Raw genomic sequence first — 27174 nt, forward strand, 5'->3', positions numbered from 1 at the left:
TGTTCTCTGTCTCTCTCAGTGCTGGAGCAGTGTATTTCATGATCTTACTCAAAAGTGCTTTAAGAACTATATATATAGTATTAATGATTAGTACTAATACTATTAATACTGACAATGCTAATTGTTAATTCAAATATTTAATTAATTAATAATACTAATTAATACAAATTTTGATACCAACACTGGACACAAATCTGGAACATCAATTCCCAGAGAACTAGGTAAAAAGGCACCCGATTTCTGAAGGTTAACGTGCCCGTTAGAGAGAGGCCAACACCCAGATAGGTGTTTAAAGAAAACACACTCCACACCGGTTTTCCCAGCCAAAGAAGTTTGGTTTATTTAAAAAATATAATCAAAAAGTACAGAAAAACGAGGATGTGCGCAGGGCTTGAAATTCTCCTACATTTTATTTACATCGTAGAAAATAAAAACAACCCCGAAACAAGACGAGCCCTCACAGGTGCTCCGAGCTGGCGGCCCCCTCAACGCCCACACCGCAGCCCCCAGACTGGGAGGAGAAGAACTCTCTGTGGAATGGGAGGAGGGGGGGGGGGGGGGGGGGAAATATCGGATCTCCGGCACACCAGCCTCAGGAATGCCACCTTATCCCCGAAGACAAGACACGAAACGCTCACAAGTACAATCGACTTGTCGGCCCGAGATCAGTGCCCACCCCTCCCCCCCTTAGGGCGCGCAGAAGACTAGCACCCTGCACTAGATTACCGGAGGGCTCCCACGACTGGACACTAACCCCCATGGGCACTCAAAAGAGCTTCCCCTGTGTGCTCACCCAGCTTCGAAGCACTGCAAGACACCTACGGGACAAGTGAAGAGTGTCTTGGCAGAAAACCACATCTAGGCTTTAAGAACTACAACAGGCCATTCTAATAGTTAAATCAAAGGGTATGCCAATGAGCACTGCCTATAATTTAATAGGTCATTATAATAGGATCCCCCATTAAAGTGTACGCCAATATTTAATAGGCCATTATAATAGGATTCTCAATTAAAGGGTATGCCAATGAGCGTTGCCTATAATTTAATAGGCCATTATTATAGGATCCCCCATTAAAGGGAATGCCAATGAGCATTGCCTATAATTTAATAGGCCATTATAATAGGATTCTCAATTAAAGGGTATGCCAATGAGCACTACCTATAATTTAATAGGCCATTATAATAGGATCCCCAATTAAAGGGTATGCCAATGAGCACTGCCTATAATTTAATAGGCCATTATAATAGGATCCCCAATTAAAGGGTATGCCAATGAGCTTTGCCTATAATTTAATTTCCCAATTCCTCTTGGCTGTTCTGTCGGAACTAGTTCCTTCAGTCCAACCTCCCTCGGAAGGCCTCGGAATCGCTTTCCCCAGCAGGCGCTAAAACGCCACCCCAAAAAACCGGGCTCTCCGTGTCGGCGTCCTCCCAAAGTACGGCTCAAGAAATAGCTCATCCACGCCGCCGTGCCGCGCCGTGATCCCTACCTGAAATCCGGGTCCCGGTTTTAACCCCTTCTGGGGAAAGCGATCAGCGGCCTTCCAAGGTTATAGATTATATTTTATAGATTATAGGGAACGCTCGCTGGCAGACACTTTATTGGGGATCCTATGATAATGGCCTATTAAACTCTGCTCCATTACCTCGTACTGCCCATAATGGAGCAGGCCCTGAGACAACGCTGTTTTCTACGTGGGAAAAATTGAGACAAGATGATCGTGAAATAAATCCAAAGGGAGTTTTATTGACCTCATACGGCAGAAGATCGAGGCGGAAAAGAATCCGAAACCGAAGGTGGCTTTATTAGTGGATACAAAACAAACGCGCACAAAAACAAAAAACACAACCCATAGGGAAGCTCCAAATATGATTCGGCAGAAAACCAACTCACCCACCCACCCCACCCCCCCGCCAAAAAACAAAACGCTTTCGATTCTGGAATCCCAAAATAACAAACAGAAGAACTCAAAATCTACAACAGTAAGATCCAGTAGCAAGCTGAAACATTCAGTGCTCCGCCGCCCTCTTTGTTTTGGAAAGGCGCCCGCAGGTCGCGCCAACTATCTCTCTCGACAGCACCCGCTGGTGAGGATCTGCCTAAGTGGGTGCAAACACGCACCTCCCACCCCCTCCCAGAGTTTCAGAGCGGTTTGGAGGAAATTCGGAGACGCTACAGAAGCGGAGGAGGAGAGGGGACGGGGGACGGGGGGAAACGCCCCTCTTTACAGTGGCAGACACGAGAAACGCTATGTCTAACACAATCCCGCTAGCCAATAAAATGCAATAAGGGTACAGAAGACACTGCAAAGGCCACCTCTCCTCTCTCGCCTTCCGTTTCCCCTGCCCTCCCTGAAAAACAACTGAGAGCCAAGGTTGAGTAAAACCGGGAAACAAAATGCAGGCAAAAAGTACTGCTTGATCCACCCGACGGGTGTCACCCCCCCACCAGATGTGCGGGAAAACAAGTCCGAGTCGGATCGGGCCGGAAGCAGGCAGAGGAAGGCCGCACGCACACGCGCGCGCGACGCTGGAGAGAGAGCTGCCGGCTCGCCCCCCCCGCAGGCGAGATCGCGGGCGACCCCACCCTCCCCCGTCCCCGCCGCACCGGTCGTCTCGTGCGTGTGTGTGCGCGCCGCGGGCCTGGGGGTGGGGGGCGTGGCAGGATCCCAGAGCGAATGGTGCGGTGGTGGTGGTGGTGGGGGCGGGGATAGAGAGAGGGGGCGGGGCAGAGGGCGGGGCCTGGACCGGGAGGGGGCGGGGTCAGTTTTCGCGGCGCGCACATCAAGGGGCCTCCCTGCGGTATATTTACACCTGGAAAGAGAGCAGATCACATGAGTGGTTTTGAATTCCCGTTTTGCCCCCTCCCCCCCCCAACCCCACCAACTTCAGATTCCTAGCTACATTCGTCTCACACAGCATCAAGCCCTACAGCATCGTTCCAGTGCTCCCATTAACCTCCCCCACTCCACTACAGCCCTGAACCCGGACTCAGCCGAGCACGCCAACCAAGGCAGACCAGCCTGCGGTTCCTGGCGAGATCCCGGGCACGGATCGGAGGCCGCCGGTCTTAGGGACCGGGATCGGTTCTGGCAGCCCTCACCGGAACCAGGGCGCAGAACGATCCGGGCCTCCCCGCCCCTCCTGCGACAGATAGTCCGCGTCCCGACATGGCTCAACACGTGCGGGACCTATGTACCCTCCACCCTCTACAGAGTTCACATCCATAGAGGCGCCAAAAAAAAAAGACGCCAACACCCGCTGAGCACCCTGGGTAGGCCTCTCTCTCCGGCGACCCACTTGCCGCCGGTACGCTGGAGATCGACCCGCGGCCGCAGGAAGCGCCGGTACTCAAGGGGGGGGGACCCCGTTTTTGCCAAACGAAACCCCATCTGTAGCACACACACACACCCCCCCCCTTCTTCGGCGCCGCCCCGGTGGCCGTCGGCGGTAACCGCGCCTGCTAGGAGGTTCTCACCTGGCAGAGGAGCTGCGCGGCGGCCCGTCAGTAAGCGTAGCGCGCCTGCTCGGCGTAGGGGTCCCGGGCCCGCGCCATGTCGTAGGCGGAGCTCCGGGGCTGGGCGGAGCCCGAGGACAGGTGCGCGGGATCGTACGCGTAGCCCTCCGCCGCCGGGGGCGCCCGGCGGAGGGGGCTGCGGTCGCGCGGGTAGTACGAGGGGGCAGTGCCCGGCGGCGGGAGCAGGGTGCGCCGCTCGTAGGGGGACGACACGGCGGGGGAGGCCAGCCCGGGGGGCGGGGCCCGCTCGTCGTAGTAGCCGGAGCCGTCCGCGGCCGCCCGGTACTTCTCGTAGGGGTCGGCGCCGGCCCCGTAGTGGCCCTGCGCGGCGTAGGCGGCCGTCTGCTCGGCGTAGCCGCCGGCCGCGCCGCCGCCGTACCCCCCGTCGCCCAGGTACCCCCTCTCCGTGCCGTAGGAGCCCAGGGCCGGGGCGCCCATGCCGTAGCCCGCCGCCCCGGCCCCGTAGGCCGCCCCCCCGGGGTACGGCCCCGCCCGGGGGTAGCCCTGGCCGGCCCCGAAGCCCTGCCCGGCCCCGCCGCCGCTGAACCACGCCGCCGCCGCCGCAGCCGCTGCCGCCGCCGCCGCCGCGGCGTCCCCCCCGACCCGGGGGAAGCCCCCCCCGCGGCCGTCGCGGAAGCCCCCGCCGCCGGCGCCCGGGAACTCGCCGCCGGCGCCCTTGCCGGCGAAGCCGCCGTTCTGGCCCCGGCGGCACTCCTTGGACCAGTGGCCCTCCTTCCCGCAGACGTAGCAGCCGGTGCGGTCGCCCATGCCGGGCGCGGTGCGCAGCCGGCTGGTGGACAGCTGCACCGTCATCAGCTTGCCTGCGGGGGGCGACAGAGAGAGAGAGAGGAGAGGGAGGGGAGAGAGAGAGAGAGAGAGGAGAGGGAGGGGAGAGGGAGAGAGAGAGAGAGAGAGAGAGAGGAGAGGGAGGGGAGAGAGAGAGAGAGAGAGAGAGAGAGAGAGAGAGGAGAGGGAGGGGAGAGAGAGAGAGAGAGAGAGAGAGGAGAGGGAGGGGAGAGAGAGAGAGAGGAGAGGGAGGGGAGAGAGAGAGAGAGGAGAGGGAGGGGAGAGAGAGAGAGGAGAGGGAGGGGAGAGAGAGAGAGAGGAGAGGGAGGGGAGAGAGAGAGAGAGAAGAGAGAGAGAGAGGAGAGGGAGGGGAGAGAGGGGGAGAGAGAGGAGAGGGAGGGGAGAGAGGGGGAGAGAAAGGAGAGGGAGGGGAGAGAGGGGGAGAGAAAGGAGAGGGAGGGGAGAGAGAGAGAGGAGAGGGAGGGGAGAGGGAGAGAGGAGAGGGAGGAGAGAGGGAGAGGAGAGGGAGGGGAGAGAGGGGAGAGAGAGAGAGAGAGAGAGAGAGAGAGAGAGAGAGAGAGAGAGAGAGAGAGAGAGAGAGAGAGAGAGAGAGAGAGAACAATGTTGGCCAGGCTGCAGCATGCTGGGAAATGCCAGCGGCATGCTGGGAAACGCCAGCTCTGCCCCTTGCGCCGCCCTGGGGGTGTGTCACAGGCGACGCCAGTTCAATATTTCGGGGGGAGTTAGAAGGAATCGGGACTTGATGAGCGCCTTTCAAACCACAGGGGAAGTCAACTGTCCCCAGTGTGGAAGACCGAGGGGGAAGGGTCAAGACTGTGACTATGCGGGGGGGAGGTTTTCTGTTCGCACCCGTGATTCTTCACAGCCGTGTGTGTTCCACCAGAGACAAAAATAAAACACATTGCCAGATGCCACATGGCGTCTTCCTGTTCTGTTTCGTTTCTGTTTGACAGACTTCGGACACTTTCCCTGTATGCTCCTTTGACGTGTTAAAAGTCCCGCCTACTTTTAACGTAAAAAAAGGCAAGTGTGACTTCAGTCCAGGGAGCATATCTTCCTGGGTGGCAGGGGGAAACCCTTTCTCTGTGATGTGCTTCCCTTCGGGCGACTGAATTAATGATCTCCGTTTGACAGCCTCCTAACCTGTTTTCTTCGACACCAGTAACTTGTTAAACCTCCAGTTGACATCACAAACTAGAGGAAATCTACACGCCTGTGCTTCAGAATGAGGCAGCAGGACTTCCGGTGAGGTGGAGCCGCCCTTTGACCCTGTAAACAAGCAGGCTTGTGGATCCAGCTCTTCTAATCCAGTAGAAATACTGCTCTCCTCTCCCAGACGGTTTCACTGGCAAATACTACTCACTGGTTAACTCTGCCTGTGGATCACGCTGGAACATTTCTGCGGTGAAATGTCTGCTGCACAATCTGTACTTATTCACTTGTACATCTCAGTGCATTAGTCAGTACAGGGACTAGTGAGCAGGAAGGGCTGCCTCACATCTCAGTACATTAGTCAGTACAGGGACTAGTGAGCAGGAAGGGCCGCTTCACATCTCAGTACATTAGTCATCACAGGGACTAGTGAGCAGGAAGGGCCGCTTCACATCTCAGTGCATTAGTCAGTACAGGGACTAGTGAGCAGGAAGGGCTGCCTCACATCTCAGTACATTAGTCAGTACAGGGACTAGTGAGCAGGAAGGGCCGCTTCACATCTCAGTACATTAGTCATCACAGGGACTAGTGAGCAGGAAGGGCCGCTTCACATCTCAGTGCATTAGTCAGCACAGGGACTAGTGAGCAGGAAGGGCCGCTTCACATCTCAGTGCATTAGTCAGCACAGGGACTAGTGAGCAGGAAGGGCTGCCTCACATCTCAGTACATTAGTCAGTACAGGGACTAGTGAGCAGGAAGGGCCGCTTCACATCTCAGTACATTAGTCAGTACAGGGACTAGTGAGCAGGAAGGGCCGCTTCACATCTCAGTACATTAGTCAGCACAGGGACTAGTGAGCAGGAAGGGGCGCTTCACATCTCAGTACATTAGTCACTACAGGGACTAGTGAGCAGGAAGGGACGCTTCACATCTCAGTACATTAGTCACTACAGGGACTAGTGAGCAGGAAGGGCCGCTTCATGTCACAATTTGTGAAAACTCTGTCACACGTCGACCGGCAGTACTTTCACAAAGCTCCCGATTTTGTGCTGGATTTGGAATTGTCGATAACATTGCGTTATTTTGTCATCGAGATTTAATAAAAGGTCTGAGAAAATCGGGACTGCAGCTCCCCTTTAAGCATCTTTAGAATCCGTACAAAGACTCCTGGAACTAAGAATGATTTTTTTTGTGACGCTATTTTATATGAGAAAATATTGAAAATAAAATCCATACGTCCATTTTCTAACGGCCTTATCCCAATTCATGGTTGCGAAGCCTATCCCAGCAGGCAAATGGCACAAGGCAGGATACACCTCGGACAGGACGCCAGTCCATCACAGGGCAGACACACAGACAATGTAAGAAGCAGCATTTTCTAATGCTGCTTTCTAATTTCTGAAAATGTAAGAAGCAGCAGTTTCTGATGGTGTTTAAATGCCTGTACAGATTCGTTGTATAAAAAGCAAATTTCAAAGATCTGGAGGTTCTTGTATCAAGAATGTAACAACAGAAGCTGAGAGTCCTGGTCACGATCTGAGGATCCGAGTAAAAGCCACACGTTTACTGAAAGAAGACGGGACACCGGCTTCAACCACAAGCGTGGGCGGCTTGTTCCCCACCCCCACCACCCTTTGTGTAAAGAAGAGCCTGCTGTCCTGACTGGAGGGTCTGATCCAGCCAGTTTGTGAAGGAAACCAGGATACCGGCTTCAACCACAAGCATGGGTGGCTTGTTCCCCACCCCCACCACCCTCTATGTAAAGCACAGCCTTCTGGCCGACTGGAGGATCTCGCCCGGCTGTGCTGTGAGAGAACCCAGGGTACCGGCTTCAACCACAAGCGTGGGCAGCTTGTTCCACACCCCCACCACCCTCTGTGTAAAGCACAGCCTCCTGTCCAGACTGGAGGGTCTGATCCAGCCAGTTTGTAAAGGAAGCAAGGGGATTGGCTTCAACCACAAGCGTGGGTGGCTTGTTCCCCACCCCCGCCACCCTCCTTGTAAAGCACAGCCTCCTGCCCAGACTGGAGGATCTCGCCTGGCTCTGGTTGTGAGAGTACCAGCTTCGACCACAAGGCCGGGCGGCTTGTTCCCCACCCCCACCACCCTTTGTGTAAGGCACAGCCTCCTGCCCAGACTGCAGGATCTCTCCCGGCTGTGCTGTGAGAGGACCAGCTTCGACCACAAGGCCGGGCGGCCTGTTCCCCACCCCCGCCACCCTCTGTGTAAAGCATCTCCCACCACAAGAACTGCGCCCGCCTCCCCCCCGGGCCCCCTCACCTTGGAAGTCCGTGTTGTTGAGGCCCTTGATGGCCTCCATGGCGTCCTCGGCCCGCTCCATGTGCACGAAGGCGTAGTCCTTGACGATGTCGCACTCCGCCACGGGGCCGTACTCCTCGAACTTGGCCCGCAGCTCCTGGTTGGTGCAGCCGCTGCCGATGTTGCCCACGTGCAGCTTGGTGGAGGGCCGGGCCTTGCCCCGGCTGAACTCCACGTTCATGGGCTGCCCGTTGAGCTCGTAGTGGTGCAGGCTGCGGATGGCCTCGTCGGCCTGCGCCTTGCTGTCCATCAGCACGAAGCCGTAGTTCTTCACGATGTCGCACTCCGAGATCTTGCCGTACTGGGAGAAGAGGGCGCGCAGCTCCTCGGCCGTGGTGTCGGGCGACAGGTTGCCCACGAAGAGCTTCACCATGGCGGCGGTGGCTTCGTCTTCGGCGCTGCGGGGGAGGATGCACCCGCCGGTGAGCTCGGGGGCCCGACACCGGCTTGACCGCACGGTCACGCGCATCGGGGGGGGGAACAAAAACGGGGTAGGGCACACACGACTGGGGAACCGGAGGGACGTCTTTACCCCAAGAGTTGTGGGAGCAGGCAACATGCTGCCCGGCTATGCCGATCAAGCTGAAACCCTGGATTCCTTCCAGGAAATATCTGGAGATCCCCCCCCCCCCACCAAGATCAACGAGCTACTAACTCTTGGGGCGGTGCAGAGGCTCTGCGCCTGTGGTTGGGGAGGTTGCCGGTTCGAATCCCGCGGCCGGCAGAGGAATCCTACTCCGTTGGGGCCCCCGAGCCAGGCCCTTGACACCCCAGCTGCTCCGGGGGCGCCTTATAAACGGCCGACCCTGCGCTCTGACCCCCCCCAGCTTCTCTCTCCCTTGTCTGCGTGTCTCATGGAGAACAAGTTGGGGTCTGCGATAAGACAAATTCCTAATGCAAGAAATTGTAGATGGCTAATAAAGATCTTAACTACCCAGCAGGTTGAACAGCCCCCTTCTTGTCTCTCTCTTATACGCTCACGAATTCCTGTAGTCCAGAGGAGACCACACCCAAACATGGGCGTGTCCGGTATACCGACCCTCCCCTTTGTGGGTGGAGCGGTTGTCGACCACACCCTATATGTGGGTGTGGCCCACACACAGCCACGCCCCCTTCGTGCACCGCTCATCGTGAGCATGAACCTCAATCAGCTCTTCCTGTTTGATCGGGCCAGCAAGCCCGAGACGAGGCTACACAAACTCCTGCCAGCTGAAGTTTCTACGAATACAAACTTGAAACCCCGGAGTCAGTTGTTTTTGACTCTGTAGAGACTCAGTTCTTGCAGGACCAGGGCTGGGAACCTCGGAGGCAGACAGCACCACACATTAATTAAACATTGCCGATGTGCAGGTTTGCTATTACGATTAAGATGCTTCTAGCTTATTTTCTTGAACTCTGGTCTGGGTTGGTGTACAGAGATGCCGTCCCATACCCCACCTGTCCCGGGTTTGACTGCAGACTGCACTCTTTCTGTCTTTCTGCCCCTTACCTCTTGGAGACATGCCACTGGGTTAACTGGCGTCTCGTACCCGTCCCAGTGAGCCTGTGTTTTGGACTTGTGCCCTGAGCATAATGCATACCCTCACCTCCCAGTGACCCCTGTGTTGCTCTGACCCAAACACAGAAATAACTAAATAACTCAGATCCACTGCTGTGAATTGTGTTTTCTTCCAATTGCACGCCAAACTGTCTTCTTATCTCTTATCCACAACATTATTTCTAGTTAAATCGGGGTTTTGTGTGTGTGTGTGCCGAGAACGATCATTAACTCTAGTGGAAATCTCTACCTTTCTACACAATACTGGCTTCACCGCCGCCGAAAACTCGCGTCTGAGCGCCGCTCCATGAGACTACCGACGATGTTGCATCGGCCCCGTGATCCAATACATCACGAAAAGTGCCCTTTTGAAACAAGAACTCCCTTGACACGGGTTCGAGCCGTTTTTCAGATAACACGGCGACTGGAACTACACTACCCATCACCTCCTTATTCCGCACCGGATGTGACGTCGCCATCGAAATGATTGTCCCCCCCAAAAAACAGCCCCCGTACCTAATTTTCAAGTTACAGCCACCAGTTTGGAAGGGGGGGGGGCGCTGGGTGTCGCTTGGACAAGCTCCGGGCTGGTTCGTCGGCTCGTAAAGACGACAGTTCCGCGACAACAAAGGCCGGTTTGGCGGCGCGGAAACCGCGATCTTCTCGCACACGTAGCTCAACGTATCGACTAAAAACGACCCCTGATGGAGCCAGATCCGTCTTTCAAAGGCGAATTCACCACACACACATTTCAGGCGACTACGCTGCCCCAGGAGAGAGAGCACACATCAGACACCGCCGGGGAGAGAGAGAGAGAGGGAGGCACTAGGCCCCGGCCGAGTAAAGACAGGTCCAACTCACCGCTTCCCTGCCACAAAAGCGGCCGGTGTGCAAAATACGAGCCCTCACCGTCTCCACCTGTCTCTCTGCCTCGAAGCTGCACGGCGCGAATCGACCATCTTACACGTTTTCACCAGCTGGCGCTCGCCGTGAAGCACGCATGCCTCCCGCTAAATAAAGCCCCTTCGACTCCCACCACCCCCTTTTTTTTATCATCGGCAGTCACGCAATCGGTAAATAAAGCATGACGAAACGGCGTCAGCTTGCTAACCGCCGCTGCGATATTTAGATAAAAGGCGGAAATTTACGTTCGCCGTGCAGCGACGTTCCGAATCCATTTTCCCCCCTTTGTCAACAGCAATCTACGTGGCTAAAAGGAGGATCGGTTACGTGCTTTTGCTCTCTTCCTCGAAATCCCCAACGATAAAATCATAAATTCGCGTACCTTAATCAATTGTTTTGTCGCGGACTTACCGGATAAGACCTCAGCAACTGGCACACTGAACTGGCAAATGGCCTCGCTCCGGGAGCTCGCCGGCAAGGGCACTTCCGGTTCCGCCCGTCGGCGAGGTTCACACCGTCCCCATTGGCTGCCGCTGGGCGATACCGGGACGTCAAAGGCTGGAGGCGTTGTCAATCAAGGCCCCGTTTCCGGCATCTGAATGAGACGGACTTGTTTTTTTAGCCCACTGCTTCCAGGGCCCGGAAGTCAGTCGTTTAAAGAGAGGAGAAAAAAAAGGGGAAAGGGGCATATTATTCCAAAGTAAACATAAAGGTCAATGCTCAGAAAAGAGGCATTACATAACAAGGGGACCGGATCCTGCCTCCATAAGAATCCCCAGTCTAAAATGTTTTGATCGTACGTTGAAATATACTTGGGCTGCATTGTGGCTCAATTGCTAAGCATTGCTGTCTTGCAACACTGGGGCCCTGTGCTCAGTTCACGAATCCTAGCTGTCTGTGTGGAGTTTGCATGTTCCCCCATGTTTGTGTGGGTTTCCTCCCACAGTCCAGACACACGTTCTTGGTGAACTGGTTTCTGGGGAAAAGTGGCCCTGGTGTGCGTGTGTGTTCATGTCTGTAGGCACCCTGCGATAGGCTGGCATCCCATCTATCCCACCTAAAGAGTGTACCCTGCCCTGGGCCTGTTGCTCCTCAGGACGGGCTCTGTCTTCCCTGTGAACCTTTACAGCATTAAAGCAACTTAAAAAAATGGATTGATTTAAATCTACCGCATTTTACTCTGGTATAAATCTGGAGAAAAAAAAAGACTGCAACTATCTTTATTATGAGACTATTGCTTTTACAGTCATAAAAATGAGTCTGGAATACTGGATTCTACAGACTGTGATTTTATTGAACTCCCCCTGATTAAAGACACCGGCTAAATTAATTTATTACACTTTTTAAGATGAAAATACTAGCTAATTTCCAACTATTCTGGGTCACCTTGCAAGTCTCAAAGCGATACTTGTTAAACCTGAATGATAAATGTGTTAAAGCTTTCTTTACCGATTGATCTAGCCAGCAGCAGTATCACCCTGCAGCTCACCGCTGGAGCTCAGCAGGTGTGAGCCTGGCCAGTACCTGGAGGGGGAGACTCCTGGGAAAGCTGAGGCTGCTGCTGGAAGAGGTGTTAGTGGGGCCAGTAGGGGGTGCTCACCCTGCGGTCTGTGTGGGTCCTAATGCCCCAGTATAGCAATGGGGATGCTATACTGTAAAAAGTCACCTTCCTTCGGATGAGACGTAAAACTGAGGTCCTGACTCTCTGTGGTCATTAAAAGGCGTGTCTTGAAAATAGTAGGTGTCCTGGCTAAATTTCCCCCCTGGCCTTTACCCATCATGGCCTCCTAATAACCTCCACCTCTGAACTGGCTTGATCAATGGAATGGTGGTGGCGAGTTCCTGTTACCCTTAAAGTGCCTTGAGAGGAGTGTCCAGAAATGTGCTATATTATTATCATTTTTATAAAAGCTGTTTTCAGAGGTCTATTGACTTCTCTACCAAGTTATCTATCAATTCATTCCTGTTTTCCAAGAACACCATGGGACCTCATAAGAAATATTTTAATATGGCAGTGCAGGAGTCAGCATTGCTGCCTCGCAGTAGTGGGGCCCTGGGTTCATTTCCTGGGCTGGTATCTGTGAGGAGTTTGCATGTTCTTCTCAGATTGGGGGAAAACTGCTCCTGTTGCGAATGTGTGTCTATCCTGTGATGGACTGGCATCCTGTCCGAGGTGTATCCTGCCTTGTGCCATTTACCTGCTGGGATAGGCTCCGACTTCCCCCCCCGCAACCCCGAATTGAGATAAGGCCGTTTGAAAATGGATGGATGGATTTTTAAAATATTTTCTCACATAAAACAGCTTCACAAAATAATTCATTTTGAGTTTCAGTGCTTTGAAATAATACCACAGGGACAAAATTTCAATGTAGGATGTGTAATTCAGTAAGATGAGAGAATTGGTCAAGGGTCTGAATACTTTTGTCCTAACTAAAACTGGTAGGTCTCTGTTAAACTTTCAGAAATTTGTAAAAATTCCTAACCAGAAACTGGCTTTAAAAACAAAACTATAAAATTGCAGAAAAACATCGTCTTGCAAACGATCCCAGAATGCCCCAGGCAGATTCCTGCATCCCTCTCCAGCTGAAACGACAATGAATACAATGCAAACAAGAGGAAGATTCAGCTTTTTTTTATTGAGGCAAAGAGATGACATTTAAAAGGCATTTTATTGTTTCTGGAATTAAAACAATGTCACATGCACAAGTCGGGTGTGTTCTCGAAAAAAAGAGAGGAAATCGCTATCTTTTTTCGGTGCAGTTTTCCCAGTAGGATCAAGCGGCACAATGCGCAACTTTCATCTTCCAAATCGTCCACCGAGGGCAGAAATGACAAAGCCAGGGTGGCGGAAATTCAGTTTTCACTCCAGTCTCTGAATCCGGGGTCAGGACAACAACTGGCAAACGGAGGATTTTACTCCACATTCAAACAGGAAATAAAGCAGAGTATCAGCAGATGCACCCTTGGCCAGAAATATTTAGCCTTGACCGAATTCTAGACCGCCTGTCATCAGAAAACGACTTCTTCCTGGCAAGGAAATAGGAAAACATCTGTCTGGGAATCCACCTGGCTCCACGCGGGATGCCAGTCCAAAGCAGGGCTCACACAGGGATAATCTGGAGATGCCAATTAAATACCACAGCCCGACTCTGGAAGGTAGGAAGAAACCAGAGCCCTCTTGCAAAAGCCAAGGGAAAGTGAGACATGGGGAAAAGGCACATAGAAGACACCTATAACCCCATCCTAAGGATCCGGAAAAATTAACTGGGTCTTTCCCATATTGGTTCCAGAGGTTTTCCAGACACTAATCATAATAATAATTGCTTATACTTATATAGCACCTTTCTGGACCCCCCACTTAGAGCTCTTTCCAGGTCTTGGGGATCCTCTCCACCCCCAGCAGTGTGCAGCCCCACCTGGGTGAGGCGCCAGTCCGCTCCCCACACCCCAGCTCTCAGTGGGTAGGAGAGCAGGGTAATGAAGCCAATTGATAGATGGGGATTATTAGGAGGCCCATTATTAGGATTGATAAAGGCCGATGGGAAATTTGGCCAGGACGCCGGGGTAACACCCCTACTCTTTTTGAGAAACGCCCTGGGGTTTTTAATGACCACAGAGAGTCAGGACCTCGGTTTTACGTCTCATCCGAAGGACAGCGCCTGTTTACAGTCACTATACTGGGGCATTAGGACCCACACAGACTGCAGGGTCACTGCCCTCAATTTACTCCTTAAATGTGAACTTTGTGACATGATTCACACCTCACACCTGAAGAAGGCTCCACAGCCGAAATGCCGCGATTTTTCTCTCTTCTCTTTTCAGCCTGGAATAAACCTACTGCTTGTTCCTTAGCAGCTGACGCAGCTCCCCACCTGAACCCCTTTGTTTAGACACCTGACGTTTTTCTGGTTTGTTGAGTCGGCGGCCTGGCGCGGGCAGATGGGAGAGACTCCTCTGAAAGAGAGGAGGGAATCCTGCGGTTTTCCACACTCTTAACAAGCCACGAGACAAGTCTCAAGACTGCTTCCGCTGGATCACCTCACTTAAAAAAGAGGGGCACAGGCCATGAAGGCAGCTAATCTGTTTGCTTTCTTTACCAGATCCGGCGAAGAAGAAGAAAAAGCAGGGGTAGAATGATCCCAATCCATCCGGAACCGCATGGAATCCACATTGGTTCAACACAAGTTTTGGTTTGCCCACGCTACAGGCTTCTGTTTTGCAAGGAGATTCAAAATGGTGCACACCCAAGAGACCTTCGTTACAACCAGCAGGGGGGGGCAGCAAAAGACAATCGTGGCCTTGGGTTCCAGATGGGCTCTGGCTGCGATACGCAGATGAGTGCTCTTTTGTGCGCTCTCAGAGAGGAGCCGTCTAGGACACATCCAAGTGTCGATGAGGCTTGGAAGGGTTCTTCGGAAAACCCCTCTCGAGATTGGACCTCTCGCCGATGGAAGATGCCTCAATTCCCCTTCGGACCGACACGGATTCGGGAGATGAACGGCAATGCGCTGCCTTCACACGGAAATCCTGATGGGCTAGCCCCATCCCAGCATGCAGCCTGCATGCTGAAACCTCCTGCAAACGGCACAGGAGTCAATCTTACCTGAGTGGCGCCTCCCCTCCCAACACTTCCGGTTGAACTGGGGGAGACCCGCGCCTACAGATCCGCTCAACTTACCTCCAGTTTTGCCGGCTGTCGGAGACGCGGGGTGGGCTCAGGTGATGACGTGCGAAGGGAAATTCACTCCAGGAGGGGACCCCCACGCATGGGGCGGTAGCCCGAGATCGAGCCTAGCGACCTTCGTCCCCGTCTTCCATGATTCCAGCTCCGAAGCGCTCCAGGCTTTGCAGCGTTCGGTGCCTCGGAGATAAGTTTGGTTTGGGTTTTTTTTCGGGCCATGCAAACAGGGAGGAGAAAATCGATCTTTTTAATAGATTAGCCCCCCCCACGTGTGACGACGGGCATTTTTTTTTTTTAACCAGCTCGTCGGAGGCGTCGCTGGGATGTGCTGCCAAGTCGGGGCGAGCACGAGTTTGCGTCATTGAAGTATGGAGTCATTAAGCAATTAAAGAGAAATCAAGAGACTGACAGCGACGCAGCTCAGTGCGGGACAAAGACGGGATTCATGATGACGGGAGACGCTAAAATTCACTTTTCTCGGCACGCCGCAGGCTGCGCTGAAATAAACCAGCAGATATTTGAAAATGAGAAAAATCGCCCCTTTTCTTTTCGGATTTGAACACCGAGACAGCCAGCGTCTTGAGCTCCTCTGCACTCGCTCAACTGTTTCAGGCGGGGGGGGGGTCGAAAGACAGAAGGGAAATTAAGTCAGGCGCACGCAAACCGCAGCCGGTTTCGTTTTAAATCCATTTTTATTAAAAACTGAAAACGTTAAAGCCAAAAAAAAAAGCAAAACAACCCCAAACGATCCAGTTCAGAAAACGATGCTTCCCGAGTGACTGGTTGTTTTCTCGACTTTGCAAAACCCCGTGAATTCAGAGCTATATCGGGCACTTTTGGACAAATGCAACGCCTTTTTTCGTGCTGAACACTGTGTGTCGTTGCTTATCGAATCGCACCGGCTTTGAAGAACTGAAAGGCCTGCTTATCTGCTGGGCCGAAGGCGATCAGATCTTTGGTTGACTCTCTCAGGGCGTTTAAGCGACTCCTTACAATAAAAAAAAATGACAATTTCGCAACAGGTAGGTAAAAAAAAACAACACATTTCTTGCACCAAAGGTATAAAACTAGACTTGTCAAACCCGAGGTTTGATTCCATTTGAAAGTTAATTAACTGGGTCAACATTGTGCTGAATTTGACACTGATTTTAGATCTTTCGTTGGAGAAGAGGCATCCCTTAAATTATTAGATTTGATATTGACGCCCGCTCAACATGTTGCACAGGGCTGTTGCTTTAACCAATTAAGTAAAGTGGGTAAAAACTAGAACTGAGATTTGACATGCCCGGTTTCAACCAGGAGTGGGACAAGTTTTACATGAAGTTCAGCGAACTGCCCTGACCTCTGAGCAGAGCACCGGCCGGCCGGCTCAGGAGCTCTCGAATTAAAAAGGAATGAACACAAGAGAGAGAGAGAGAGAGAGGATGAGGGCAGAATTAACGTCTACCATGTTCGCGAGAAGCCAACGGGAACGAGAGTTTTTAAATATACATTAAAAAAAAAAAAAAAAAAAAACATCTTTAAGGACGAGCAGGCGGGTGCCACTATCCTTCCCGTTCCGAGCCGCAGGAGAACGGAAAAAACAAAAGAGCGGTCCGCCTCAACACAAGGGGGCGATAGTGCGTCGCGTGTGCATCAGGGAACGACGATCTCGGCGCGGTAAATATAAACCTGAAACGAGAGCAGATCAAATTCAAATCAACCGGGGTTTTGCTGCCTTTGTTGTTGTTTTTTTTTTGTGGTATATGTTGCCAAGACAGTGCGCGTCTTTGACAAAGAAAAAAAGCGCGGCGTTTTTTTTTTGTTGTTGACATTGAACAATTTAAATTGGATTCGTTTTGGAAATTGAACCATGGCACGACGATGATTCGACTCAAGGAAGCCACGCGGGGGGGGGGGGTTATTTTAAGTCGAGCTTCTTTGCGTTTGGCCACCAGACGTCGGCAAAGAGATGCCGCACTTACACGGCGCAAAAAAAATAAAAGAGCCCATATTGTAAATTCAGATCTGGAATAAAGCGAGACCTGTTGAGTGAAGTGTAATGAACGCTTTCGTCCCCCAAGGAAAAGGCCACTGGTGCAACCTCAGAGCAGGAATCCCCGCCGTTTTATAAGGCCCGGAGCAAGAAGTTTAAAACCATCCCATTAAGAAAACTTGCTTTTTTTGGATTCGGTTAATACACTTTAAGAAATAGACCTTCTATTTTAAAAAAACTGACTATTAATTAAGCAATTAATTCTGAGGGGTGACGAGGTTTTAAAAGGCAGGCACTGTAGTTCGGCCCGTGTTTAAATATTTACAACTAGGCGTCTTTGGGCCTCCACAGGCCGATGAAGACTTTCGGGTGCCCTGACACCTTGCAGGGCTTTTTTCCCAGAGCTCTGCCAAAGCCTGACCTACGGCGATCTCTGCGATGGCTCGCTCACAAAGGCACCTGATTGCTTTCTCCAGGGACGTAGCTTTTGGAGAGGCATGACTTGGCTTTGCTGGCACACGCGATCGGCAGCGAACCCTCTCGCCCACAATCCCCCCCCCCCCCCAACCCCACACCCGCCCGGACCCAGCCCGGGCATGGACCTCTTCTCACCTTGTCTGGACGCGTGTGTGCGCGCGTGTGGTTAGTAAGCGTAGCGTGGCGGTGGGGGCAGGGGCGGCGCCCGGTCTGCGTAGGGGTCCCTGGCTCTGGGCAGGCCGTACGCGGGGTTCCTGGGCACTGACGACGACACCGGGGAGAGGCGGGAGCGCTCGTACGCGTAGCCGTTCCCCGCGGGGGCCGCCGAGGCCGGGCCCGGCCGCCGGAGGGGGCTGCGGTCCCGCGGGTAGTACGAGGAGCCCGAGCCCGGGCCCCCGGAGTTGGGGGGAGGCGGCGGCGGTGGAGGGAGCGGGCGGCGCTCGTAGAGACCTGGGGCGGAGGAGGGCAAGCGCTCCCTCATTATGCCCGAGGAAGCGGGAGGGGGCGGAGGTGGGGGGATGGAGCCTAGGCGCCGCTCCTCGTAAGAGGTGATGCCGTAAGGGCGGGCCCGGTACTTTTCGTAGTAGTCCACCACCCCGTACCGCTCTCGCTCGTAGGCCGAGGCGCGGTCTGGGTAGGGCGCCCTTCTCGGGGGAGGGGGTGGAGGAGGAGGAGGAGGAGGCGGGGGCGGAGGGTACGTGTGGCCGTAGGAAGCAGGCGGGTGATTGAATCGGCCTCCGTAGAAGCCAGACGGGCCAGGGTCAGGCCTTTGGTCGGGCCATTTGGGGCCCCAGAACCCTGGCCTCCCTGGCGGCCCCTGCTGGTACTGTCCATCTTCCTCCTCCCCAGTTCGCTGGCGACTCGTAGAGATTTGCACGTGAATCCGTTTGCCTTTAAAAGAAACAGGAGTCAATGCCGGGCGCCCACTGAACCCCCCCGACCACTTCTGATCTTTCAAGAAACCCGTATTCTTAAGCTTGGACACGCCCAATTCGTTTCAACGCAAAATCCTTCGCCCTGGTGGCGTCCCCTAGCTGACAGAGTTAAGCTAACAGGTTTGGACAAGACCTCTGCGAGCACGCGGCTAACCCATCCACGCGGGAAACGCGAGCAGGAAAATTCAGACCGCCGAACTTAGTTAACATCGATTGCCCGCTCTCCAGCCCCTTTGCGAGATTGACCAGCGTGCCGCTCCAAACCAAACCGTCACGTTTTCCAGCTCGGCGTTCCTTCGCCGCCTCTCTAAGAAACCAGTGTCTTCAAAGAACCGTCAGCTCACCTGCTGACATGGATCAACGCACCCGGCAACATTCACACTGACTTCAGTGCGGGCCAAAAAGAGCTCATACCTCTTAACCAGGCACCTGCAGCGAATGATCCCAGCTACCTCTCCACCAAGGGGAGTTCATGGCTCCCAACTGCCTTTGTTCCATTATATCTCTACATGGGTAGTCAATACCACCACTGGTTCTGGTCCCTTAGGCAACGGCTATGACCGTACGGCATCCAGCATCACGGTCGGCTCTCGCCAGGCACGCCTAAGCCCAAGACAGACAACAGAGGATGACGCGCCCGCGCCCTACCCAGGAAGTCGATGTTGTCCAGCGCCTTGATGGCGTCCGTGGCCTCCTCGGAGTTGGCCATGTGCACAAAGGCGTAGTTCTTCACCACGTCGCACTCGGTGACCGTGCCGTACTCCTCGAAGAGGGCGCGCAGCTCCTGGCTGGTGCAGGCCTTGTCGATGTTGGCCACGTGCAGCTTGGTGGGGCCCTGGTTCTTGCCGTGGCTGGCCTCCACGTTGATGGGCAGGCCGTGCAGCTTGTAGAGGTGCAGGCTGCGGATGGCCTTGGTGGCGGCCTTGCGGTCCTCCATGTGCACGAAGGCGTAGTTCTTGATGATGGCGCACTCCGTGACCGTGCCATACTGGGAGAACAGGGCCTGGAGCTCGTCCGTCGTCGCCTCCGAGGGCAGGTTCCCCACGAAGACCTTCACCATCTTTCAGTGCCTCACTACACAAAAGGAGAGAGCAAATTTGCACAAGTGAGCACCACTCGTCCCCCGCCCCAAGACATTCCCTCCTCCTCCACCTCCACGGCCGGCACTTTCACTCACAAGCTAGGAAAAGCTTTCGGCAGGTGACGTACCTGCGGTTCTTCCTGCGAAGACCGTCAGTTTTACAGTCTTTGGATGTTGCAAAGAGGCGATAAAGAAGGTACAGCGCCTACAGAACGTGCACACGGCCTTTCCAAAGTCACGCATTTTGCGGCCCCAAACCGAGACACGGTCAACCCGAACGTATCTGACCTTTACGTACGCGGCGCGACACACAACCTCCAAGCGCCGGGCAGACGCGTTAACGTTCTGAAAATCAATTAAAAATGAAAATCCCCTTTGACTTGAGTCACAGCCCCCACTTCAGTTCGGAAAGGTGTGTCGATTTGGCCATGTTGGGGCCGTTCCTCTAAGACCTTTTCATGCATGGTCACATTGTGGGGAGATTATTGATGAACTGCAACTCCCAAGGCAATCCACGGATTATCGATTGGACTGAGGCCAGGGCTCCCACTGGGCCCTTCGGAGATAATTCGGAATAACTGCTTACACTTATATAGCACTTTTCCGGACACTCCACTCAAAGTGCTTTACAGGTAATGGGGATCCCCTCCAGCACCACCAATGTGCAGCCCCACCTGGATGATGCGACGGCAGCCATAGTGCGCCAGTCCGCTCCCCACACCCCAGCTCTCAGTGGGGAGGAGAGCAGAGTAATGAAGCCAATTGATAGATGGGGATTATTAGGAGGCCCATTATTAGGATTGATAAAGGCTGATGGGAAATTTGGCCAGGACGCCGGGGTACACCCCTACTCTTCTCGAGAGACGCCCTGGGATTTTTAATGACCACAGAGAGTCAGGACCTCGGTTTTACGTCTCATCCGAAGGACAGCACCTGTTTACAGTCTAGTGTCCCCCGTCACTACACTGGGGCATCAGGACCCACACAGACCGCAGGGTGAGCGCCCCCTGCTGGCCCCACTAACACCTCTTCCAGCAGCAACCTTAATTTTTCCCAGGAGGTCTCCCATCCAGGTACTGACCAGGCTCACACCTGCTTAGATCCAGTGGGCTGCCAGTTGTGAGTTGCAGGGTGATATGGCTGCTAGCTATTTACCTTGCTATTCTCCCACTGCTGTGTGCTTGGGGTAATTGTCATGCTAAAAGGTGAACGGCCTTCCCTGTTTCTTTGCAAAGGGCAACAGCATTTCTGCCCAGGCCCCTGCTACAGAGAACCAAACCTGTTCTCCATACGGCTTCAGAATCCCCGGCGCTCACTAGTCCCTGCACTGTATTGAGGTGTACAAGCGAATAAGTGCAGGTTGCGCAGCAGACATTTCACCGCAGAAATGTTCCAGCGTGATCCGCAGGCAGAGTTAACCAGTGAGTAGTATTTGCCAGTGAAACCATCTGGGAGAGGAGAGCAGTATTTCTACTGGTTTAGAAGAGCTGGACTCACAAGCCTGCTTGTTTACAGGGTCACAGGGCCGCTCCACCTCACCGGAAGTCCTGCTGCCTCGTTCTGAGTCCCAGAACATGGCGCTGAGCAGACCTGGAAATTTCCTCTAGTTTGTGATATGAATTGGAGGTTTTACACGCCACTGTGTCCATTTGACTTTCACTGTGGTCTGAAATACGCTCATCAATACCGGTTCTTTCTCACTCTGAAACCTAAAATGTGTCACAGCTCCCCTTTAATAACCGTCTGGACCGTGCTCCAAGGGCCTTAGAGATCTTTTTGTACCCATCCCCTGCTCCGTGCCTTTCCACATCTTTATCCCAGAGGGATGATCACTCCTCCTTGGCCATAGCTGAGTCTTCACATTGAGATGCACTACCCAGCAGAGGAGACCTCGAGGAACAGCGGATTTTATTCTGAAATCATTCCGAATCACTCCAGTTGACCACAGGGGTGTGGAGGGGATTAAGTTGTTGTGTGATTTGGAAGCAAACAGGATACACCAGAGATCATTTCCCATTGCTAATAACTAAGGGTTGTGTACACTTATTCAACTCGTTTTTTCTCATCTTTCCATTTAGAATGTCTGAACATTTGTCTTTCACTTGGAGGTTGTGTGTTACAATGTATAAACAAATTCTGATTTACTGCGTCTTGGTTTCAAGCTGTTAGGCAACATCATATGGTACTTTGGAAGTCTGTAGACTTTCTGTAAGCACTGCATTTACCTCACCAAATGGCTAACTGTTTTTGCTGGGCCGTCAAACGCAAAGAAGGCCATTGAAATGATCTAAATTACTTTGCCCAGTATACTTTAATGCAAAAGAAGTGCAGTAGACAGTACACTCAGTGCTCTTCGGACAGACTACCAATATCCAGACATCAGGGCAAGACGAGAAAACAAACCAGAGCAATCCTAGATCCAGATATAGTTACACGGACAGTTTTTTTTGGCGTGACAGCAAAACCGAGGCTCGAGCTGGTACCCCCCTGGTTCAGACTGATACTGCAGCAAAAAACATCAGGTTAAAAAAGAAATAAACATCAGAGTAACAACTATGTGGAGCTGCGTCCTTAAGATTTCTCAGATATAAAACGCTGGCATGAAACGTCTCTCAACTGAATGAAAGAATAAGCCGAAACCCATTTAACTGGCGGCAGTTTAGAGGCAAAACGGTTTCAATCACACCCTCCTGATCACTGCTATGGAGCGTGAGGTATTTCTGATCAGCAGGGGGGGCCTGGGGAAATACCCGAAAATCAATGTGGGGGTGTTTCTACGCCAATGTGGACATACATTTATACACACACCTGGGTCTGCTAGAGCAATCCGAGTCAAGTACAGGGAGTGGCCAAAAAAATGGAAACACCCGAGCAGACGAGGGACACCAAGCATACTGAAAGCAAAGGCTTCCACAGAGGCGTGGCTCTTATGTTAAGCAAATGACATCCCTGCATGCTTCGAGGCACGTATTAGACTGCTGGACAGGCCTGGTCATTATGGCTGCAAGAGGATTCAGTGTCTTGTAAAGAGGGCTGATTCTTGGGGAGTGATGGGCACGAGTTTCAGAGGCCAAAACGTCTCTGTGTGCAGATGTTTCACCAGGTGTCCAAGACAATTGCTTACACTTCTATAGCACCTTTTCCAGGTCATGGGGGATCCCCTCCACCCCCACCAGTGTGCAGCCCCACCTGGAGGAGGCACCAGTCCACTCCCCACACAGCAGCTCTCAGTGGGGAGGAGAGCAGAGTGATAGCCAAATTCCCCCCCTGGCCTTTACCCATCATGGCCTCCTAATAACCCCCCTCTCTGAACTGGCTCCATCACTCTGCTCTCCTCCCCACTGAGAGCTGGGGTGTGGGGAGCGGACTGGCGCCTCATCCAGGTGGGGGCTGCACACTGCTGGGGGTGGAGGGGATCCCCATGACCTGTAAAGCGCTTTCAGAGTGGATGGTCCAGAAAAGCGCTATATTAAGTGTAAGGATTATTATTATTCTGGAATAATGCCCGAGAGAGTTTCATACCGAGCATCTCTCCTCCTCCAGACGCTGGTACTCCGTGCCCCAGCGTGTACAAGCCCCACTGGCCCAGTGCTTTCTTAAAAGTGGCCTGCCACTGGTGTTTCCATCTGTTTGGCCACTACCTGGATTGTGTGGAAATATCCCGCAAGGGGTTCCAACCCACAAGCCGCACAGTTTTATCCGAAAAAACAGTGCAGAGAGCAAGCAGCCTTTAGGCGAAACCCTAAAAACAAGATTTTACTTCGTACAACACTTAACGCCGCCGTCCCAGCTCCGCGCTGCCTAATGAATCGCTAAGGCCCGCTGTCTGCGAGGAAGAATGTTCCCTTCTTCCAATTCAGCGCCAGAGTCTCTCCCAGCAAGCAATGGGCACATACCCTGGACAGGACATGCCAATCCGTCACAGAGAGACAGGAGACACAAACACACACTCTCACGCGCGCGCGCCAGGAACGCTTTCCCTAGAAGCCAATTAACTCACCAGCATGTCTCTGGACTGCGGGAGGAAACCCACACGAACATGGGGGAGAACATGCAAACTCCACCCAGACAGCACCCCAGACCCAGAACTGAACCCAGGGCCCCCAAAGCGCTATGGGGCTTGCAGCAAGGCGGCAGAAGTTGTTTTAGGTGACTCCTGCCTCCAAGCCTTCGGGTGGCCAGACTCCATGCCTCGAAGCATGCAGAGCTGCCCCCAACTCTCTCCCTGGTTTCACTTTCCGATCTCGGCGAACGAGGAAATGAGGCAAAGGGCGGCCGATCCAGGTTCGCAATCCTCCCGAAAGCGTCAATAGTAGCCACCGACGAGCCCACCCGCCCCGACCTCGATGTCTTTCCAATCGATCCTTCGCTTCCAACATCCGATCCCGCCGGCCGTCGGGCTGTGCGAAGCAGCGATTAAGCGCACTTCCGCGTTTCAACCGGATACAAACTCGAAATCACCAAACAGCTTCAGGGTGCGCATAAATCCAAACCGACAAAACAAAAAACCCAACTCGGACAAGGTAAAACCGTGCCATTTTGTACCGATCGCTTTGTATACAGCGCCAAACTTCTGCGCTTCTCCCCCGAAAAGTTCAGCCGGAAAGTACACCAACTACTCAACCCGAGAGCCTCGCCTGGAAAACACCACCGAAAGCAAAAACGAAACCTGGGTTTCAAAGTTAAAAGAAAAAACAGGTATTATGCCATTTTATTCACTTCAGATCTGATCGCCGAAACTCCCCAAAATGACACGAACATCGCATCCATAAACGACGGCCTGGTCAGGACTAAATTAACGAAACCCCGTCTAGAAAGCGATAATATCAAGCAACGTTGTCTCCAATTATTTAAAAATTGAAATTCCTCCATTAAACTTACCACAGCAGTCGTGGGAGCACTTCATTAAGTATACTAAGTAATTAAAACGCAGTCTAAAGTTCACAGCCCACAGTGCGTAGTTTCAACATTTTCAATTGTAATACGGTAAACGACTACTTCCCCCCGAAGAAAAAACAACAGGAAAACACTCTCATCACTGCGTCCCCTTTTCAGAATCCACAGAATAAACCAAAGCTCTGAAAACCATGTTTTAGCGGAAAAAAAGAAGCGCCAAACTAATCGGTTGATTTACCTTCAGTTCACGCACCTCAGCAACCAAACCCCTGTAAAAAAAAAAATGGCCTCTCTTCCCCCTTCGCTAATTCGCGCTTCCCACCCCGCCCTCCAGCTGCCCGCGTTCGCAGCCTCCGATTGGATCAGCGACGTGCCTGTCAAAAGCCACGCCCCGATCACGGGGCCAGAGGAAACGGAAGTCGAAGTGCTATTGGCCCGCCTGGACGCTCGTCCCGACGCCTCTCGATGTCATTGGGCAGCGGCGGCGGCCGCGTAACGGAAGAGCTCGGTGAGCCGGGCCAATCGGAGACGACGAAAATACCGGCGAGCGGGTCCTCCAGGTACTGTGTCGCTAAGCAACCGTCTGTTGACGAGGCGTCCGCGGAATGCGCCCCGTCCGCTTTCATTAAAAAAAATACTCGTACAAGTGCTCAAGAAAACGTACGGCAATTACTTTTTTAAGGCGCCTATAAAATAATAATAATGTTCCTTTTTAACTTAAATTTTAGTTTAACAGCTTCACTAACGCGTATCTGATAAACTGACCTAATTCTCACCCTGAAATCGAAACTGATGTGGTCGGTACGTTATTAATCTACCACTTGCTGACTCGCATTTGTGGGTTAATTACCAACTTCTAAGAAAAAAGAGAGCGTACAGACTGTAAATATTGGCTTCTTCGTGTTTCAGATAATTGTTTCATATAGATAATATTTGAAATCCCTCGTATTTCCTAGAGCACACAGTGAAAAGAGTTAACTGTGAGGACAGTGAAGTGCAATTTTAGTTTCTATACTGTCGAAATGTGTTAGAAATCAATAAGTTTAAATCACATAATTTGTGTTTCGTGGACAAAAAAGGTTTTCACCTATATTGTATATTTATCCATCCTCTGGCCTGCTCTCGAGAGAGAGCTTGGAAGTTTGATCCTATTTTTTTGTTTGTTTATTGTTGGAGTCCCGAAACAAGCTGCCCAGCCACGTTGTTGAAACCTGGGTTTCTTCGAGAAACAGCCCGGTCAGATTCTCCAGTCAGGAGACGAGGCGCTTCTTTACACAAAGGGGGGGTGGGGGGATGGAGCAAGCCGCCCAGCCCCGTGGCCGAAGACAATAACTCTGGTTTCTCTCAAGACACAGCTGGATGAGATCCTCCCGTCAGGAAAGGAGGCCCCTCTTTACACCAAGAGCGGTAGGAGTGTGGGACAAGCTGTACCGGCCATATTGCTGACGCCGATTCGCTGGCTTCCTTTGAGAAACAGGTGGATGGGATCTTTAGATCAATTAGCCGCTGATGATCAAATGACCCAGATGGGGCCCCTTTCGCTTATAAATGTGTAAAAGTAACATGTATTCCTCACAAAAACGAGGAGCTCTTAGAGTTTGGTTGCCCTGGGAAATGTCCTTTAAGAGGTGAAGAGTCAGGGAAGTCATTCACATAAGTACACCTGAGGTGTCGCATCTGGGCTGGGAACCATGCTGCCTGGGGCTGTCGTGGGTAACCGTAGCATTCCCATGAGCACTTGCGGTCGGTCAATCCTACCAACCCTCCCCCATCAGCCAATGGACCGTCTAATTAATCACCACAGTGAAGCCCCAAGACCACTCTTCCCTCTAATTTCTAATTGCCTGTGCGCCCCAAAATTTCAAGGACTGCAAATTTCTTCCCCAGTGACAAAAACCTCGTGCGCCCTACATTGAGCGTATTTCAGATTGCGAACCTGAAATTAATTTTTTTTTGTTAATATAGCCATCCTCATAGAAGCATAGAGATCCGGGACAGCGATTCCACGAGTCCAGTCATAGAGACCGAGTGTCCGAGCGGGCAGGAGCAGGGAGGTATGAGACTACGAGAGCATCGATATCGATGATTGAGTAGCAAGAGTAATACACACAGCCAAGGTGGACCTCTCGCATCCAGAGCATCATTCAATTGACGACCGTGTTCATTTTATTATCAGCATCTTTTGGGGGGAATTGAATTTGTGGGGCGCAGTTCAATTTCCTGTGTGCGCACACGCGCTCGGCTTAGAGGGAACTAGCCCAAGACCGCGTTGATCGAGTGTCTCTGACATTGGGGTGCCCTGAATAACGCACTTCCCTGCCTGCGTCAGGAAGTTGGCGTTGCGAGATCCCAGATCTCCTAGCCGTTGCATTGCTTTGAGCCTCCTGATGCTGCTCGCTAGCAGCGCTGTACTGAGCGTCTTTTCCTGTCCTGTCAGCTGTCCCACAGCCAGGCTGTCCTCCCTGCCCTGAATCCCCAGGCTTCCAGTCAGCCTCGCTGATCCCAACTTTTCCAGTCCAGTCAGCCTCACCGATCCCAACTTTTCCAGTCACGTCAGCCTCACTGATCCCAGCTTTTTCCAGTCCAGTCCATCAGGTCAGCCTCACTGATCCCAGCTTTTCCAGTCCAGTCCATCCAGTCAGCCTCACTGCTCCCAGCTTTTCCAGTCCACTCTACCCAGTCAGCCGCAATGATCCCAGCTTTTCCAGTCCAGTCTGTCCAGTCAGCCTCACTGATCCCAGCCTTTTCAGTCCAGTCTGTCCGGTCAGCCTCACTAATCCCAGTTTATTCCAGTCCAGTCTGTCCAGTCAGCTTCACTAATCCCAGCATTTCCAGTCCAGACTGTCCAGTCAATGTGTGGCATAAACTTGGTTTGATGGCTGCTGCTTGAAGGG

At 52.7% G+C, this 27174-nt stretch overlaps 2 protein-coding genes across 5 annotated transcripts; both read right to left on the reverse strand.

Moving 5' to 3' along the window:
* Positions 1 to 2679: 2679 nt before the first annotated feature.
* On the reverse strand, positions 2680 to 10804 carry LOC148646737 (RNA-binding protein 4.1-like). Of its 3 annotated transcripts, none has more exons than XM_088609022.1 (4): positions 10647 to 10804; positions 7757 to 8193; positions 3479 to 4338; positions 2680 to 2814 (listed from the first exon to the last, which is right to left on the reverse strand). In XM_088609022.1, the coding sequence occupies exons 2-3, from the start codon at positions 8166 to 8168 to the stop codon at positions 3506 to 3508; spliced, it is 1245 nt and encodes a 414-aa protein (XP_088465148.1). In that variant the 5' UTR covers positions 8169 to 8193; positions 10647 to 10804; the 3' UTR covers positions 2680 to 2814; positions 3479 to 3505. The 3 variants fall into 3 exon arrangements, with proteins under 3 accessions (XP_088465148.1, XP_088465149.1, XP_088465151.1); XM_088609023.1 differs by having other exon boundaries at positions 10618 to 10729; XM_088609025.1 differs by lacking the exon at positions 10647 to 10804 and adding an exon at positions 10194 to 10596.
* A 4785-nt stretch (positions 10805 to 15589) lies between these two features.
* Positions 15590 to 24621, reverse strand: rbm4.3 (RNA binding motif protein 4.3). 2 transcript variants are annotated; one of them, XM_088609026.1, is made up of 4 exons: positions 24519 to 24621; positions 18952 to 19377; positions 17504 to 18259; positions 15590 to 16587 (listed from the first exon to the last, which is right to left on the reverse strand). In XM_088609026.1, exons 2-3 carry the CDS (start codon positions 19361 to 19363, stop codon positions 17535 to 17537), a joined length of 1137 nt encoding a protein of 378 aa, XP_088465152.1. In that variant the 5' UTR covers positions 19364 to 19377; positions 24519 to 24621; the 3' UTR covers positions 15590 to 16587; positions 17504 to 17534. The 2 variants fall into 2 exon arrangements, with proteins under 2 accessions (XP_088465152.1, XP_088465153.1); XM_088609027.1 differs by lacking the exon at positions 24519 to 24621 and adding an exon at positions 24266 to 24457.
* Positions 24622 to 27174: the final 2553 nt, after the last annotated feature.

The sequence above is a fragment of the Lepisosteus platostomus genome, chromosome 16 (assembly GCF_059453375.1).
Source record: "Lepisosteus platostomus isolate fLepPlt1 chromosome 16, fLepPlt1.hap1, whole genome shotgun sequence".
In the NCBI taxonomy this organism is placed as follows: Eukaryota; Metazoa; Chordata; class Actinopteri; order Semionotiformes; family Lepisosteidae; genus Lepisosteus; species Lepisosteus platostomus.

What these genes read in the sequence shown, in the direction of transcription:
- rbm4.3 (XM_088609026.1), bottom strand. Translation starts at nt 19,363, where the DNA reads ATGGTGAAGGTCTTCGTGGGGAACCTGCCCTCGGAGGCGACGACGGAC. An exon ending in GGACAACATCGACTTCCTGG is followed by an intron (nt 18,260 to 18,951) that starts GTAGGGCGCGGG and finishes TTTCTTTTAAAG; the next exon opens with GCAAACGGATTCACGTGCAA.
- LOC148646737 (XM_088609022.1), bottom strand. Translation starts at nt 8,168, where the DNA reads ATGGTGAAGCTCTTCGTGGGCAACCTGTCGCCCGACACCACGGCCGAG. An exon ending in CAACAACACGGACTTCCAAG is followed by an intron (nt 4,339 to 7,756) that starts GTGAGGGGGCCC and finishes CGCCCCCCGCAG; the next exon opens with GCAAGCTGATGACGGTGCAG.